Here is a 16,082-nt window from a genome sequence, read left to right as displayed (position 1 = left end):
AACATATTACATTTTTTTCTAAATACTTCATATTTTGATGCTTTTGTAAAGGATTTTTTTTTTCAATTTCCAAGCATTCATTGCTAGTATACAGAAATACAAATAATTTTTGTATATTAGCCTTTTTTGTCCTGGGACCTTGCTAAATTCAATCATTAAATGTAGTAGCTTTTTAGTGGATCATTTAGAATTTTCAACATAATCATGTTGTATGTGAATAGACCGTTTTGGTTCTACCTTTACAATTTTTAGACTTTCTTTTTCCATGTCACGAACACAGACCTCTAGTACAATGTTAAGTACACTGAGTTCTTTATCTGCATTTAAATCTACAAAGATTTCACAAGACTGGATATTTAAAAGGACTCACAAGACTCCAATAGCATACTCAGATAAGGCTTTTATCTACCAGCAAAGATAAAGTACTGTAAGAGAAAAAGAATACAACACCAAATGCACAATCAATAAAAGAAAAAATAAATTGGACTTCATGAAGATTAATCATTCTGCTCTAAGAAAGACATTAAGAAATGAAAAAAGGCAGCCCTGATGGCCTACTGGTTAAAGTTCAGCACTCACCGCTTCAGTGGCCCGGGTTTGCTTCCCAGTCGTGGAGCCACACCACCTGTCTGTCAATTGCCATGCTGTGGCAGCGGCTCACATAGAAGAACTAGAATGACTTACAACTAGGATACACAACCACGTACTGGGGCTTTGGAAAAGGAAAAAAAAAAAAAACTATATAGTTTTTTTAAAAAAAGAAATGAAAAAACAAGCCATAGACTGTGAGAAAATACTGGTAAAGCATATAACAAATGAGGAACTTGTATCTAAAATATATTAAGAAATCATAGGGCTGGCCCAGTGGCATGGTGGTTAAGTGCTCGTGCTCCATTTTGGTGACCCAGGGTTCGCAGGTTCGGATCCTGGGTGCGCACCAACGGACCGCCTGTCAAGCCACACTGTGGCAGTGTCCCATATAAACTAGAGGAAGATGGGCAGAGATGTTAACCCAGGGCCAGTCTTCCTCAGCAAAAAAGAGGATTGGCATTGGATGTTAGCTCAGGGGTAGTGCTCCTCACAAAAAAAAAAAAAGGAAATCATAAAACAATTCTTTTAATAATAGGCAAAAAATATGAATAGATAATTCACTAAAGAAGATACATAGCTAGCAAATAAACAGGAATAAATGGTCAACACTGAGTCATTAGAGATATGCAAATTAAAACCACAATGAGGGGCCAGTCCAGTGGCGTAGTGGTTAAGTTCACACACTCTGCTGTGGTGGCCCAGGGTTCTTGGGTTTGGATCAAAGGTGTGGACCTACACATCCACTCATCAAGCCATGCTGTGGTGGCATCCCACATACAAAATAGAGGAAGACTGGCACAGATGTTAGCTCAGGGACAATCTTCCTCACCAAAAAAATACAAAAAACACCACAATGAAATACTACTACACATCTACTAGAATTGCTAAAACAAATGGCTCATATCTTACATACAAAAGTCAGCAAGGATGTGAAGAAACCAGAAATCTAATACATTCCAGAAGGAAATGTGAAATGGCATAACCATCTAGAACACAATCTGGCAAGTTCTTAAAAAGTTAAATATTTGGACCAACTTCCAGCATGACAGTGTGAGGAGCTTTGTGGGCCTGCTTCCCATTAAAACTGGTGAAAATTATAAAAACACAATTTAAGGTCTCTGGAAATGGTCCTAAGGGTATACAGCAGATGAAGAAACATTCAAGAAAATCTAATATTCAGTAAGAACAACAAGAGCCGCTGGCATTTGAACCAAGACTGATCACTCTTTCCTCCCTCCAAACTCAGACAGATGAAAACTCCACTCCAGCCTCATACAGCCAAGAACACAGGGCTCCCTCTCCCTAGAGGTCCCAAGCAGAGTGCTGTCTTCTCGGGAGGGGCAGGATGTCAGCAATTCTCATCCTGTGGCCAGTGTGCATATTTCGATGAACGATGTTCACTTGCTGGCTCCCTCGTAAAGGCTACTCTCAGAGCTTCTCTGTTTTAAGCTAGGCTGACTAGGAGACAGCCCATGCCCTGCACTCCTAAGGCCTTCCTCCAATCTGAAGTTTCTGGTGCTGAACAAAGTGAAGCCCTTGGCTGAAACCTTTCTTCATGTTCATGGTATTCATACGGCCTGAATTGTGAAGTTTCTGTTGCTGAATCAGAGCAGAACTTTGGTTAAAGGTTTTTCTACATTAGCTGCATTCAAGACTTTTCTCCACTGTGAACTTTCTGGTGTTGAATGAGGTTGAAACGCTGGCTAAACGACTTTCCACAATCGCTGCACTCATAAGGCATTTCTCCAGTGTGAATCCTCCGATGTTTAACAAGGCTGGAGCTGTGGCGAAAAAATTTGCCACATTCCCTGCACTCATAAGGTCTTGCTCCAGTGTGAACCCTCTGATGTTTAACGAGGCTGGAATTCTCACTAAAGAATCTTCCACATTCATTGCACTTAAAAGGCTTTTCTCCAGTGTGAACTTTTCGGTGTTGCATGAGACTAGAGCTTTGGCTAAAAAATTTCCCACATTCGCTACACTCGTAAGGCCTTTCTCCAGTATGAACTCTCCAATGATTAATAAGGCTTGACTTGTGGCTATAGAATTTCCCACATTCACTGCACTTATAAGGTCTTTCTCCAGTGTGAACTCTCTGATGTTTCATGAGGCTTGAGTTAAAGCTGAAGAATTTCCCACATTCACTGCACTCATAAGGTCTTACTCCAGTGTGGATTCTGTGATGCTGGACAAGTGTGGAATTATGCCTAAAGGCTTTTCCACATTCACTGCATGTAAAAGGCTTTTCTCCAGTGTGAACTCTCCGGTGTTGAATGAGGTCAGCATTTCGGCTAAAGGATTTTCCACATTCACTACACCCATAAGGCCTTTCACCAGTGTGAACTATTTGGTGTATAAAAAGGTTAGATTTATGGCTAAATAATTTCCCACATTCACTGCATTCATAAGGCTTTTCTCCAGTGTGTAGCCTCTGGTGCTGAACAAGTAAGTATTTCTGACCAAAGGCTTTCCCACATTCGCCACATTTGTAATGCCTTTTTTCAGGGTGAAAGGCCTCCTCACTTTCAGTGCTCCTATGTGACTCCCCTCCGCTGTGAGCCACCTGATGCTTGAGAAGACCAGAGCTAGTTGGGGAGTCCTTCTCACCCTCCTCCGTCTCTTCTCTTCTTAAGAGTTTCTCTCCACAGTGCAGCTTCTGGTGTTGGTGAAGGTTTGCTCTGAGCACTCCTTCTACATAAACACTCTGCTCAGAAGGTGCTTCCTTAACCTCTGCTCCATGCCAACAACCTGAAAGCAGGGAAATGCTGATGAAACGTATGTAGACTTTGGTAGGAGGGGGCAGCACTCTCACAGACATGTGTCTGACACACCCAGTAATGAGTCCCTGGGAATGCTGGCAGAATGAGGGGCCTGAGGTCAGGGTGAGGAAGCGCTCACTGTGCAGTGCTGGACTTGGCAAGCTCACAGACCGGTTGGGGGGCCTCATGAGCAGCAAGAACACAGGATGGGGGTGCAGCTCAGGGAGCAGAGGCAGGGTCTCCAACACACTCCTCTGCAAATGACTGTCAGCAGGACCTTAGCTGCTGGTGACACAGGAACACAGTGCAGAAGGCTGTGTCCAGGCCCAGAAAAATCAAATGCAAAATAGCTGGTGTTTAAATACTATTTAAGGATATACGCACACTTCATGACATATTCAGTGAAAGCCTGTAGCATAACCTTGAAAACTTCATATTCTCCTGTTGCCTTAACATCCCCACAGGCTATGAACTATGCAACCAGGTGCATCAGTGTGATAAGGTAGGCCCCTGCCACAAGTTCTCCTTCCTGCCCTCTGGTCTGGGACCTAGTGCCATTCAGATGCACCAATGAAATCCCTTCACACCTTTTCTTGTGTACCCCACCCTGACTCCCAATAAAGGTCCTCTCCACTTCTCCCCTGCTTGGTTGAGCCTGCTCTTTTGGTGCTCCCTGCCTGACGACCCACCCCCCTCGGCATGCAATGACTCTTTTTGTCCCCCTGGGACCTGTGAGTACAATAAACTTTGTTTATTCCCAGGCCTCTCCTCTGTCTCCTCTTGTGGCCACACCTGACTGAACACCTCATTAAAAAATACAAAACGATTGGCATCATGAATAGGATGGTTTAGTCACCAGCAAGGGAGGACATGGGAGATGCCCCTTATCTGCCTGGCGTACAAACTGGCTGTCCCTGTTGGGCTCTACCATCTGGGAAGGCTCAGTGTCATGCTGGCATTTGTGCCTGCTGCTCTGAGCTGCTTTGTGTTGTCTCTCTTAGGCACTGCCAAGGCTTTTCACCCTAAATTATGGATTTCATCCTCCTAGATTACCCCAAGACCACTTCTGGACAGCCCTGACTCGACAAGAGGGGGAGAAATGCTCTCCCAGCACTCCCCGATTAAGGGACAGACTGCCATAATTGACTAAAAATATTATGAAGGTTCCACTGAGATCAAGGGTGAGAGTGGCAGGCTGACCTCCCTGCAGCTGATACAGGAACACTGGATATCAGTTGCAGGCTATTAGCTCATTTGTCAACAGATGAGGGCTGGGTAACCTTTGGGAGGTCAGACTTGTGGACTAGAGGCACTGGGACTGGGAGCTTCCTCATGTTCATGTTCCTCCTCAGTCTAACCTGTGATGCTGCCTCCCCCTTGAAAAGTTCACCACGGCGCCCCACGAGGATTGATGTACTGGCAACCCCTTCTCCACTACATGCCTTGTTGCTATCGCTCTTTGTCTCCTGATCCTATGGGTATCCTGGATCCCATCCCTGGAGATCAGTGGCTCAAGATCTTATGGCCCAGGATCTCGGCAAGAACATTTAATTTCAGCATCTCCCAATAACCGGAGGAGGGTAAGACATCTATGCAACATTTCAGGGATCTACTTAGTGGTGCTGCCTATCAACAAGCCAACTACTGCTCAGCTCCCACAGTCTAGGAGCAATCCCCCAAGGAGACCAGGCCACCATAGCTCCCCTAAATGGACCCCGACCCAGGTGAGGTCACCCTAGAGAGGGAGGCTGCTGCCTATGAGAGGGGCTACAGGAAAGAAGCATTCAAGGTCTTTCCAGACCCAGTGGGTCAAGAACATGGGAGATCAAAAGGAGTTAAAAACTGAAATTCATAATTTCACAAGACGAAATCCAAACCATTCTTAAAGATTTCATTCAAAGAGATGGAGAAAGGGGAGCTGATGGGTTACTGAGAGTGTTTAATACAGGCTTGTAGCTCCTGCTCACAGCCCCAGAGATGAGGCAGCTGCCAGCATTACTAAAGAGCCTAAGATACATCATTTACTTCAAGATCCTTTGGCTCTCCAAATTCAATTCTCACACATTTCAGGGCTGAAGGCACCCAAAGAGGATAGAGGGTGCCCCAAACGCCAGGGCAGGTGTGACAGAGGCCAAAACTTGATGAGCTTGTAAAAGCCTCAGACAAGGAACCGGAAACCTCTACCACCCCTCGGGATTCAGAAGCCCTACCATTACTGACTTTGATTTTCATGGCCTGGAGATGCCCAATGGAAAACTCAAGGAAGCCCATGTGCTCCTCTGCAGAAATTGGAATGGTTCAATGGATCTATCAGTTCTTTGCACATTCCGATAAGGAAAACTCTGAACACATTTCTAATCTAGAGGAGGCCCCTTTGTCACAGAGTCCAGCAGTAGTTCTTGCAGGTGCCCCTCTCAGTTCACGGCAGCATTGCTTAACTTATCAGCATGTCCCCCACCAAACAGGAGGCTGTGGATGGAACTGATCTCTTGACATGCCATGAGAACTCCACCCACTCTGACTCAAATTCTGACTTATCACATCCACCTCCTGGCGTTCAGGTATCCCCCCCGACCCCAGCATTCAGCCTGCTCCTTCTTTCCCTACTTGCTGACACCCCCTACTGCCTCCAAAGATTCAACTCGCCCCATTTATTGACAACTGAGAGACTCTAGTGTGCCTCATAAACTAATTACTAGGCAAGCAGCCCCCAAATTACAACAACTAAAGGAGATAATTTTTTTTTTTAATAATTTTTATTTATTTATTTTTTTCCCCCAAAGCCCCAGTAGATAGTTGTATGTCACAGCTGCACATCCTTCTAGTTGCTGTATGTGGGATGCGGCCTCAGCATGGCCGGAGAAGCAGTGCGTCAGTGCGCGCCCTGGATCCGAACCCCGTCCGCCAGCAGCGGAGCGCGCGCACTTAACCGCTAAGCCACAGGGCCTGCCCTAAAGGAGATAATATTAAAAGAGCCTCACCCATTACCCACAGGTCTGGTGGCTCAGGGAACCACTCCTCCTAGTCCATCTAAGGATGCTTCCAGCTCTGAAACTGGCAAAGCCAAGGCCTCTCCAATGGGATTCAGCCAGTCCCCAGGCTTTGTCACACCACGCAGGGACAATCACCCATATACAACTCTGTGGTTCAATGGAACTCTAAAAAACTTTTCCTAGCTTTACTGGATATGAGAGCCCTAGTTACCATCATTCCAGGCAACCCATTCAAATTTAAAGGAGGTACCCCTTTTAAATGACAGGGTAATGCCAGTAAAACTATTTACGGTAAACAATTCGCAGTAGATGTCAATATCGCAACAATCTTTGTTGAACAGCTGCCTGTCATGATGACCCGTAATGCTTTGAGTTTTTCTTCTATAGACAAGAGATGCCATTGCAGGCCATGGACAATGCTGGGAATAGCCCAAGTCCCTGGCCCTGCTGGTCAGAACCACAAAGTGAGAACATGTGGAGCTTCCCCTGCTGGTGACATAGTAAACAGGCCACAATATCGCCTGAAACAAGGTACTGCTGGCCTCCGGTTGCTCCAGATCTAGTAAAAGAAGGGGTGATTATTCCCACTATTTCTTCTTTCAGTAGTCCTATGTGGAAAGTCTTAAAGGCTTCTACCAACAGTTAACATTTAACCACTGATTACTGAAACCTCAGAGTTCAAGTTCCCCCCATCAAGCTCCAATACCTAACATAACTGAAGTAATTGAAGATATCCAAAGGGCACCCAGGGACTATTTTGCCATGCAGATCTGCCAAATATATTTTACTCACTGCTTATTACCAGTCAGCCTCAGTTCGCCTTTACATTTGAAGGAACCTGACATACATTTACCAAGTTGTCCATGAGTTATTTAAACAGCCCAGCCACTGCGCACAATTTGTACTACCAGGACCTGAACAGGGTCCCCTTAAAGCCCTCATTTGCTTACACCACCTACCTTCATTCCCAGCTGACTCACCGGGACGGCTGCACATTACAATCAAGTCACCCCCAGGCTTAACCACTTGTGCCCAGGGGGCAACCACACATGGCCATTCCCCATGTGAGGGCCTTCACCCTCCTTATGATAACAACCTCATGGGCACTGTGGCCCAAACTCACAGACACAGCCTCTTATATACTTTTCCCTGCCAACTCCCAATGAAACTGTACCCCAGTGTGCAGTGGTTACACTGGGGATCCCCACAGTTCTCTATCCACCAGTACCTCCCCTTTTCTATCAACCCAAAGAGGCCAGCAAAACGGGCAATATTTGTTCCCATCTTAATAGGACTTGCCATAGCCGCAGGAGCCAACCAGCACCTTTTTGTGGCCCTCTCAGATCACGGACAAAGGCTGCACCTTTGCAACAAGCCCACAAGAGTCTAAGCTCAAATGGTCATGGATAACAGATGGGCTCTTGACTGTTTACTAGCCAGGAAAGGAGGTATCTGTGCCATCCAGGGCACTTTCTGCTGTACGTACATCAATAATTCTGGACAGCTATAGGCGAAGCTATGAGGATGAGGTCAAGAGGTAAAAACCTCTCATAGCGTAACCAAAACCTTACACCAGATTCCATGAACTCCAGAGATGCCTGACTTGTTCTCTTGGGCTTCCCCCCACTAAGTGCAGTGCCTGGCTGTGGCCTGGGTTTCAAACCCCCATCATATGCCTAGTAGGACTCCTCTTAGTTGTCACCTTTGTCAAAGCTTGCCTTCGGTGGCTAGACCAAGCTATTCCAGTCACCTTTAATGTCTCCACAACCCAGGTAGCAAGTGTTATCCATCTCAATTAGTACTGTTAATGATGTTGAGATACCACAGGGTATCCTATCAGGGGCTGGCCTGGTGGCGTAGTGGTTAAGTTCGCGTGCTCCACTCCGGTGGCCTGGGGTTGACAGGTTCGGATCCCAGGCGCAGACCTACATACCGCTCATCAAGCCACGCTGTGGCAGCATCCCACATACAAAATAGAGGAAGACTGGCACAGATGTTAGCTCAGCAGCGATCTTCCTCAAGCAAAAAGAGGAAAACTGGCAATAGATATTACCTCAGGGTCAATCTTCCTCATCAAAAAAATAAAAATAAAAATAAAACTTCCTATCTTCCTGCTGTCTCAACATCCCCACAAACAGGCTGTGAGCACCCTACCCAGACGACCAGGTGCACCAGTGTGAAGGCTGGCCTCTGCCACGAGTTCCCCTTCCTGCCCTCTCCTGACTGTGACCTAGTGACATTCAAACATTCCAATGAAATCCCCTCATGCCTATTCTTCTGTACTACCCCTGACCCCCGATAAAAACACTTGCCCACAGGTCCTCACTCTCTGCTTCCCCCCTGCTTGGCTGAGCCCACTCCCTGGGAGCTCCCACGTAACGCGCCTCTTGGTGTTCGGTGACTGTCTCTCTGGACCTGTTGAGTATAATAAACTTTGTTTTTTCCTAAGCTCCTCCTGTGTTTCCTCTTGTGGCTGCACCTGACAAACCATCTCATAAAAGAATACAAAACAAGGCCACTGTTGGAGAGCACTGCAGAAGGAGCAGTGGGGAGGCCCAGGTGAGATGTGGAGGACAGAGAGGTTGGGGATAGCCCTGGGTCAGCAATCAGAGCAGACATGATAGGTGGGTGACTGGGAAAGGAAAGCTGGAAACCAGCTGTGGCCCCAAAACCTCAGGGCCCACTAGCAAGACTCCTGGTATGATCTGAGTTCACACCTCTCCACTCCTCCCTCCAAGTACCTCTTGGCATTGCTGCAGTGGTGACTCCACAGGCAGGCAAAAAGGGATCTGCCCACTGCTCCCATTGGGTAATTTCATGAGTCCCGGAAGATGCAAGTCCTATGGGAGAGACAAGACAGGTGGGTCAAAGCAACCCACCCTACGACAGACCACAGGAAAGAAAACTAAATATAACAGCAAGAACTTGGAGGAGGGTCTTGCAGAAACAATCCAGTCAAGTAGTGGCCATGCTGGTGCCTCAATTCCTGGCACAGGCAGATCTCATATGTCAGCCAGAGGAAGAGGGCAGAACCTGGGGCAGAGAACTGCCACGGATCTTCACAGCATCACCAGGCCAGGGAGAGGCCAACAGGCTGTCATGCATCAGGCTGACTGCCAGACTTCTAAGCCCCAAACCCTTTCCTGCCTGGCTTTGGGGCAGCTTGGGGAGGGGCAGTGCACACAGCCCAGGCTCTCACAGCACCTACTCCATGACACTGGGAAGGAAGCAGTGCCCACGGCTCAGCTTTGGGAAGTACAGACCTGCCCCTGGAGAAAAGGGGAAGAGCAAAGCCCGGCCCAGGATGCTGCAGTGGGTTGCGAGGACCTTACCCAGAGAGGCCATCAGTGCAAAGTTCTCCAGCATCACACTGCGGTGTAGGAGTCTCTGGGCTTCATCAAGGAGCCCCCACTCCTCGCAGGAGAAGTAGACAGCCACGTCCTCAAAGGTCACACGACCCTGCCAAGGTGGGGACAGCTGAGTTTACGTACAGCCTCCTTTCCCAGGACTCTTGGCATCCCCCCCCAAACACCTACCCTCCCCGCTAGCTCCCCACCTCAGAGCAGATACCAGGCCCTGGTGCCACTGATGCCTGTTCTCTCCTCGTGGTCCCTTTAATCACTGTGTTCAGCCTTCAGCAACAACAGGCAGTGGGCAAAGAGACGTCATCTAAGCTCTGGGCCTGGTGTGCAGAGCCTCACCCTTCTCCTGCCAGACAACTCACCTGGGGGCCCCCTGATTGTGTGTCCCAAACACAATCAAATTTGGGTCTCCCTTCAGCCCCAGGAAAAGGACCTGGGGCCATCTGTTGACCTCCCTCCCAACATGCACATCACTCTTTGTACCACATCTCCCTTCACATCCCCGACGCCTCACTGCCACCACCACCCCCTACACCCTATTATGCATCTCCCTGGCCTCACCACATGCCAGCGTGCTCATGATATCTAGAGGATGCTTGGTAAATGCGGTCAGAATCCCACCCTGTTCCAGACCTCCAATGGCCCTGACTGCCAGGGTCAACCCCCAGGCCTGCTGTGAAGGCCTCCCTACCTGGCCTTTACCCTTGCTCATCCTCAGCCACCCAGAACCACACGCAGATTTCAGACACCCTCAGCCCTCTGCGAGTTCTGTGTTGTAAAGGTGTCCCCTCACCAGTCTCAGCTTCCTCTGACGCTTATTCGAAGCCCAGGCCCACCTGTTTCTCACACCAGGCCTACTGATTCTCCCAGAGGATCCCATTTGATCTTGAGCTAATCCCCAGGTCCCAGCAGGGTCAGAACAAGGGCCCGGGGAGGCCAGAGTTACGGGAATAAACAGTGGCACTGGCTCTACTGTCTTCTCAATGCCTTGTCTCCACATCCATCTCATGTCCACTCCCCATGGAAACTCTGGCCACTAGCCAGACTCTCCTCACTCCTACACCCCCTCCCCGATGGCCACTGTTCTCCCTCATGTCCTTCTCAAGACCACCACCTCCATCCAGGTGTCTAGCAAGAGACCCCAGTCCTTGTCCCCACACTCCCCTCCCTCATTACCTAATGGCATTGCTACCAGGACCCAAAAATACTCCCTGCCAAATCTGATCCACAGCTCCATCCTGGTCCACACACCATCCGTATTGTGGGTGTCTCCAATCTGAACCCGTCACCTGAACACCAGACTTGTGTGTCCAGGTGCCCACTTGACAAATCCACTCAATGGCCTCTGGAACATCTCAAGTCAACATGGCCAAAACCTGACTCCTAATGTTCCCACTGAAAATTACTCGTACCACCCACTTCAACATGGTGGTACTTCTCCGCTTCTACCTCCTAAGGTCAAACATCTCAGAGTCACCCCTGACTCTTCCACTTCTCTTTCATTCTCCATATCAGAAAGTCTGCTCGGACCTACTTAAAAAAAAACAGACACAGGGGCCAGCCCCATGGCCAAGTGGTTAAAGTTCCACACGCTCTGCCTCAGTGGCCCGGGTTCGCAGGTTTGGATGGACCTACTCCACTCATCAGCCATGCTGTGGAGGCATCCCACAAACAAAGTGGAGGAAGATTGGCACAGATGTGAGCTCAGGGCTAATCTTCCTCAAAAAAAAAAAAAAAAGAGGAAGAATGGCAGCAGATGTTAGCTCAGGGCAAATCTTCCTCACCAAAACAAAAAAACCAGACATAGACTCCAACACATCTCCCATCTCCATAGCCATCACTCTGGTCCAGCTACCGCCAACACTTGCCTGGACTATGGCAGTAGCCTCCTCTCTCTTCTCCCTCCAACCCAACAGTCTGCTCTCTACCCTGCAGCAGAAAAAGCTTAAGTCTGCGTCAGATCACTTCCCTCCTCTGCTCCCAACATTCTATGGCTCGACCACCCTCAGAATAGAGATCCAGCTCCTCAGGCTACCGTTCCAGGCCTAACTCCTGTTTCCTGCTGTTTCCATCAGACATAATGGAGACCTAAGGTTGCTGGAGCAATCCCAGCTCACCCTCACCTCTAGCATTTTCTAATGTTGATCACTGTGAACGTAATATCTTCTAAATGCCATGCCACTGGTTGCCATAAATGGGAACCAATCCACATAATCCCTGATCAGGACTCAGAGCCCCAACCTTCTGTGATCACCTTTCAGGGATCTGAGATGGAAGGGTAGGGAGAGTAGCAGGCAAAGTCCCAGGACACCACAATCCTGGAGTCCATGAAGAGGGTAAGGATCTGAGACACCCTTCACTTACCTCTGCATGGTGTGGAAGTGATTCTGCAGCCACAGGAACCTATGGAAAAGCAAGGCCGTGAGAAGCAGGCAACACTATTGGGCCCCAAAGGCTCATCCAAGCCCCTCACACCATCTGGGCCTCTGCCCTCAGTGATGCCTTGCCAGTGACCTTGGATGAGTCCTCGACCACCCTGTGCCTCAGTGTTGTCATCTGTAAAATGGGGATAATAACAGCCCCCACCCACTGGGGCTATTATTTCTATCAAACTCATTCCTATGTGTCAAGTACTAAGTATCAACACTTACCATTCTCATAATTTAATTAACACTTTTGTCAACAATTTCAGTGCAAATGAACTGGTAGGTATTGAAAATGTGGAGTTTTTTACATGCCTTTTAACTAAGAGAATGTGATATTTAACACATTTGATTTTAATCAAATGTTTAGCAGTATATTAAAATTTCAACCAATTATTAACTGATTACATCAATTTAACTTGTTAAATCCATGTTAATTGCCTATATATGTGTATGTGTGTATATACATACATACATATGGGGGTATATATGTACATAAACACGTGTATGTGTTTTTATCAATTAGTGCTTAAGTACTTATTTCATAAACTCACAAGGTAATAAATTGGGGGCTTGGGCCTGAGGAACCGGAGCAGATACTAGTCCTGTTGGCAACCTGGCTGCCTACTGTATACTCTCCTGAAGGCAATCCTGCTGGGGGCCTTTCCAGCGCAGCAGCTGCTCATCTCTCCTGCCCTGAGGGCTGGGAGAACTTAGGCTCCAAAGGGGCTGCACGACTAGCCTGGCTGACGTTTCCTTTTCTCCACAAAGAGTGGACATGAGGGCCTGCTGAGCCTGAAGTGGGAAATCTACACCACTGAACATCTCAGTCTCCATCCCAGTCCTGGGTCCTTAGACCCTACAACCCTCCACTCCTGCAGACCCCAGCCAGAACCGTTTGGGACCACAGAAATCCACCCCTCTGGAGGCAGCCCCACCCTCCAGGCCCATGTGAAATGAAAACTTTAAGATTCTCCCTCCTAAGGCTGGCCCCGTGGCTTAGCGGTTAAGTGCGCGCGCCCCCGCTGCTGGCGGCCCGGGGTTCGGATCCCGGGCACACACCGACGCACCGCTTCTCTGGCCATGCTGAGGCCGTGTCCCACATACAGCAACTAGAAGGATGTGCAGCTATGACATACAACTATCTACTGGGGCTGTGGGGGGAAATAAAATAAATAAATAAAATCTTAAAAAAAAAAATTCTCCCTCCTAAACATGAGCCCCAGACCTTGCCCTGGTCCAGGCCACTACCCACCATCCCTTGGATATCTCCAGCCCAGATCGCCACCCCCCTCACGCTGAGAAATCCAGATGTGAGTGAGCAAGCTACCCATGTGACACCTCCCCGCTAAGACATCTCAGGATTACCATGTCCAAAATCCAACTCCTAATCTTTTCCCTGAAACCTGCTCTGTGCGCTGACTTCCCCTTCTCCATCCTTCCAGTTAGTCAGGAAACAGCAACACACAAAAATGCAAACCAAAAAAACGGGATGGTCCTTCATTCCCTACTTTCTCTCACAGCCACATCTGATGCAGCAGGAAATCCTGTCTGTTCAGTTTTTAAAATCCATCAGACATCCGATCATTCCTCTCCTCCACCCCGCCCCCTCCACCTCCACCTCCACCACCATTATGGTCCAGTCCCTACCAGAACTATTAGTCTATTGTATTGACTTCCTCACAGGTCTCCTTATCTCCAACCTGATCACCCTCCTCCCAGTCTGTTTTCCCGAAAAGGCTTTGGAACACTTTGAGAAACTGATCGAGTCCCTTCTCTGTTCACAACCCTCCGTGGCCACCAGCGCCCTCAGAAGGCCCAGCTGCTCGGGCTGCCTTTCCATGTGACTCGCCCCCTCACAAGCTGTTCCCTGCAGACACGAGACAAACCTCAGGTTTAGGACTCTGAGCTCAATCCCACCTCTGTGCCTTTGCATGAGCTGGTCCCTCTGCATGTAGCTCACCCACACACGCCCCCCCACGAGCACCTCACAGTCCTAGACCCAGGGGCTTGAGCCGGGGACGCTCACTCGGGGCTCTAGGGCTGGGCTGGGCTGAGGGCGGGGAGAAGCCGCAGCCCGAGAACTGACCTGAGCCGGCTCCCTCCGCGCGGCCGGCGCCATCGGACTCTGCGGGCGGGGCGGGCCGGGGGCACAGGACCAGGTCGGGCCCCGGGCATCCCCGTCCCCGACCCAGATTCGGGGTACCCCTGGGCGCCGCTACCGCGCCTCAGACCCGCCTCTGTGCAAAGAGGACGCCGCCTGCCTCCTCTCGCGCCTTCCCTCTCTCGTCACCCCAGCCCAAAACCAGCTTTCGGGAGCCTCAGAAGAAACGGACCGACCCCGGAGACCCCAAAACGACGGCCTCTGAGGCGACGCCGGAAGTCCCGACCAGAGGGCACCGGACGCACGGAAACGACCGTTTTCATTGGCCGAGCGTCGGCCTCGCAGAGCGCAGCGCCTTCTGGGTAATGTAGTTCGCACAGCGCCAAACGTTAAGGAAGTGAACAGAACTGGAGAGATGGTGGTGGAAGGGCACTCAGGTCAAGAATTCTGCCAGACTTTCATTCAGAGACTATCCTTATTGTAGGTGGGCCTGGATTTCAATTTCCCCAAGCAGATGGTGCTCCACCCTTTCCTTCTTTTGAAGGACTTAGGATCTTTAGGGCCACAATAAAGCAGTTTCCGTGGACTGAACCAATTATACGTTGCCAAATTTCCCTTGGTAGGGGGATGCCCAGTATCAAAGACAACGATGGTGAACCAATACCTGTTGTGTGAGAAAAAGCAAAGACTCTGAGCTCTGGATGTAGGTAGTGAGATAGTCGGGGATCCCAGTGTTCACCTTCCTCCCTCTCCCCCCAGTCATTTGTGCCCTTTTCCCTCTTGAGGGCCCAACATTGGTGTTCAGGAAGGACTATAGGCCTCAGACCCATAAGCCAACACTCCTCTCCCCCCAGATTTCTTCCCTTCTTCTCTTCCTACTCTATGTTCCCACTGCCCTTCCATTTCTAGATACAAAGCCAACTTCCTTCAAGTAGGAAGAATGCTGGACTGTTATTGACACCAAGCAGCTGTTGATAAAAGAGATTTGTTTGTTTTTTATTTGTTTGTTTATTTGTTCTCCCACTACCTCCCCTTCTAGTGACTCTATTTCTTTCATGTCAATCTTCATTTCCTCCATTTTTCTTCTGTCCCTTTCATCCATGGGCTGAGCAGTGACCAACTTCATCACAGCCTTGGAGTGACTCATGAGGACAAAAGATGATGAAGCATTTGCTCCTTCTTGGAACTTTCTGAAACTAGGTTTTCAGTACTAGCTGATTCTGGAAAGGAGGAGGGGAGTCAATATTGGAGTAGAGAATACGGGATGATAGAGAGAGACCCAAGGGGCCTGAGTTATTTAGATCAGGCCACAATGTGGCATGTGAACAGAAGGGAAGGAAGAGGGCCAGCCCCGTGGCTTGGTGGTTAAGTGCGCGCACTCCACTGCTGGCGGCCCGGGTTCGGATCCCGGGCGCGCACCTACGCACCACTTCTCCGGCCATGCTGAGGCCACGTCCCACATACAGCAACTAGAAGGATGTGCAGCTATGACATACAACTATCTACTGGGGCTTTGGGGGGAAAATAAATAAATAAATAAAATTATAGAAGGGAAGGAAGAGAGTCAGGAGAGAGAAACCCATCAACAGGTGTGAGATGAGGTGCAGAGAAACTCCCTCCTTAAGCCAAACACAGGAAGACATGTATCACTTCCTTGAAATCACATCTTAGAAGAGTAGATTCTGGATCATTCACCCATTGGATTACTGATGTGCTATGAAAATGAGCTGACCACTATACCATGAACCGTGTGGGTGCATCTAGCAAACATGTTACAGAATCTACTCATAGCGGAATACATACACTATAGTACAATCTATGGAAAATTCAGAATCTGGCAATAATAGTCT

At 48.8% G+C, this 16,082-nt stretch overlaps 1 protein-coding gene across 3 annotated transcripts; it reads right to left on the bottom strand.

Annotated features, from left to right (window-relative positions):
* Nucleotides 1–2,060: 2,060 nt before the first annotated feature.
* On the bottom strand, nt 2,061–14,489 carry LOC131397504 (zinc finger protein 773-like). 3 transcript variants are annotated; one of them, XM_058530473.1, is made up of 5 exons: nt 14,218–14,489; nt 12,070–12,108; nt 9,676–9,802; nt 9,085–9,183; nt 2,061–3,339 (listed from the first exon to the last, which is right to left on the bottom strand). In XM_058530473.1, the coding sequence occupies exons 1-5, from the start codon at nt 14,248–14,250 to the stop codon at nt 2,240–2,242; spliced, it is 1,398 nt and encodes a 465-aa protein (XP_058386456.1). In that variant the 5' UTR covers nt 14,251–14,489; the 3' UTR covers nt 2,061–2,239. The 3 variants fall into 3 exon arrangements, with proteins under 3 accessions (XP_058386456.1, XP_058386458.1, XP_058386459.1); XM_058530475.1 differs by lacking the exon at nt 2,061–3,339 and adding an exon at nt 6,268–6,301; XM_058530476.1 differs by lacking the exon at nt 2,061–3,339 and adding an exon at nt 6,276–6,296.
* Nucleotides 14,490–16,082: the final 1,593 nt, after the last annotated feature.

Source organism: Diceros bicornis, chromosome 34 (assembly GCF_020826845.1).
Source record: "Diceros bicornis minor isolate mBicDic1 chromosome 34, mDicBic1.mat.cur, whole genome shotgun sequence".
Lineage (NCBI taxonomy): Eukaryota > Metazoa > Chordata > Mammalia > Perissodactyla > Rhinocerotidae > Diceros > Diceros bicornis.
This window is presented reverse-complemented; position numbering and strand designations above follow the sequence as displayed.

Bases quoted from the DNA above. Each gene is read 5' to 3' on its own strand.
- LOC131397504 (XM_058530473.1), bottom strand. From the start codon at position 14,250: ATGGCGCCGGCCGCGCGGAGGGAGCCGGCTCAG. The intron at 9,184-9,675 runs GTAAGGTCCTCG...TCTCTCCCATAG, and splicing joins TGCACTGATGGCCTCTCTGG to GACTTGCATCTTCCGGGACT. The intron at 3,340-9,084 runs GTACTTGGAGGG...CCCTGCTTTCAG, and splicing joins CACTGCAGCAATGCCAAGAG to GTTGTTGGCATGGAGCAGAG.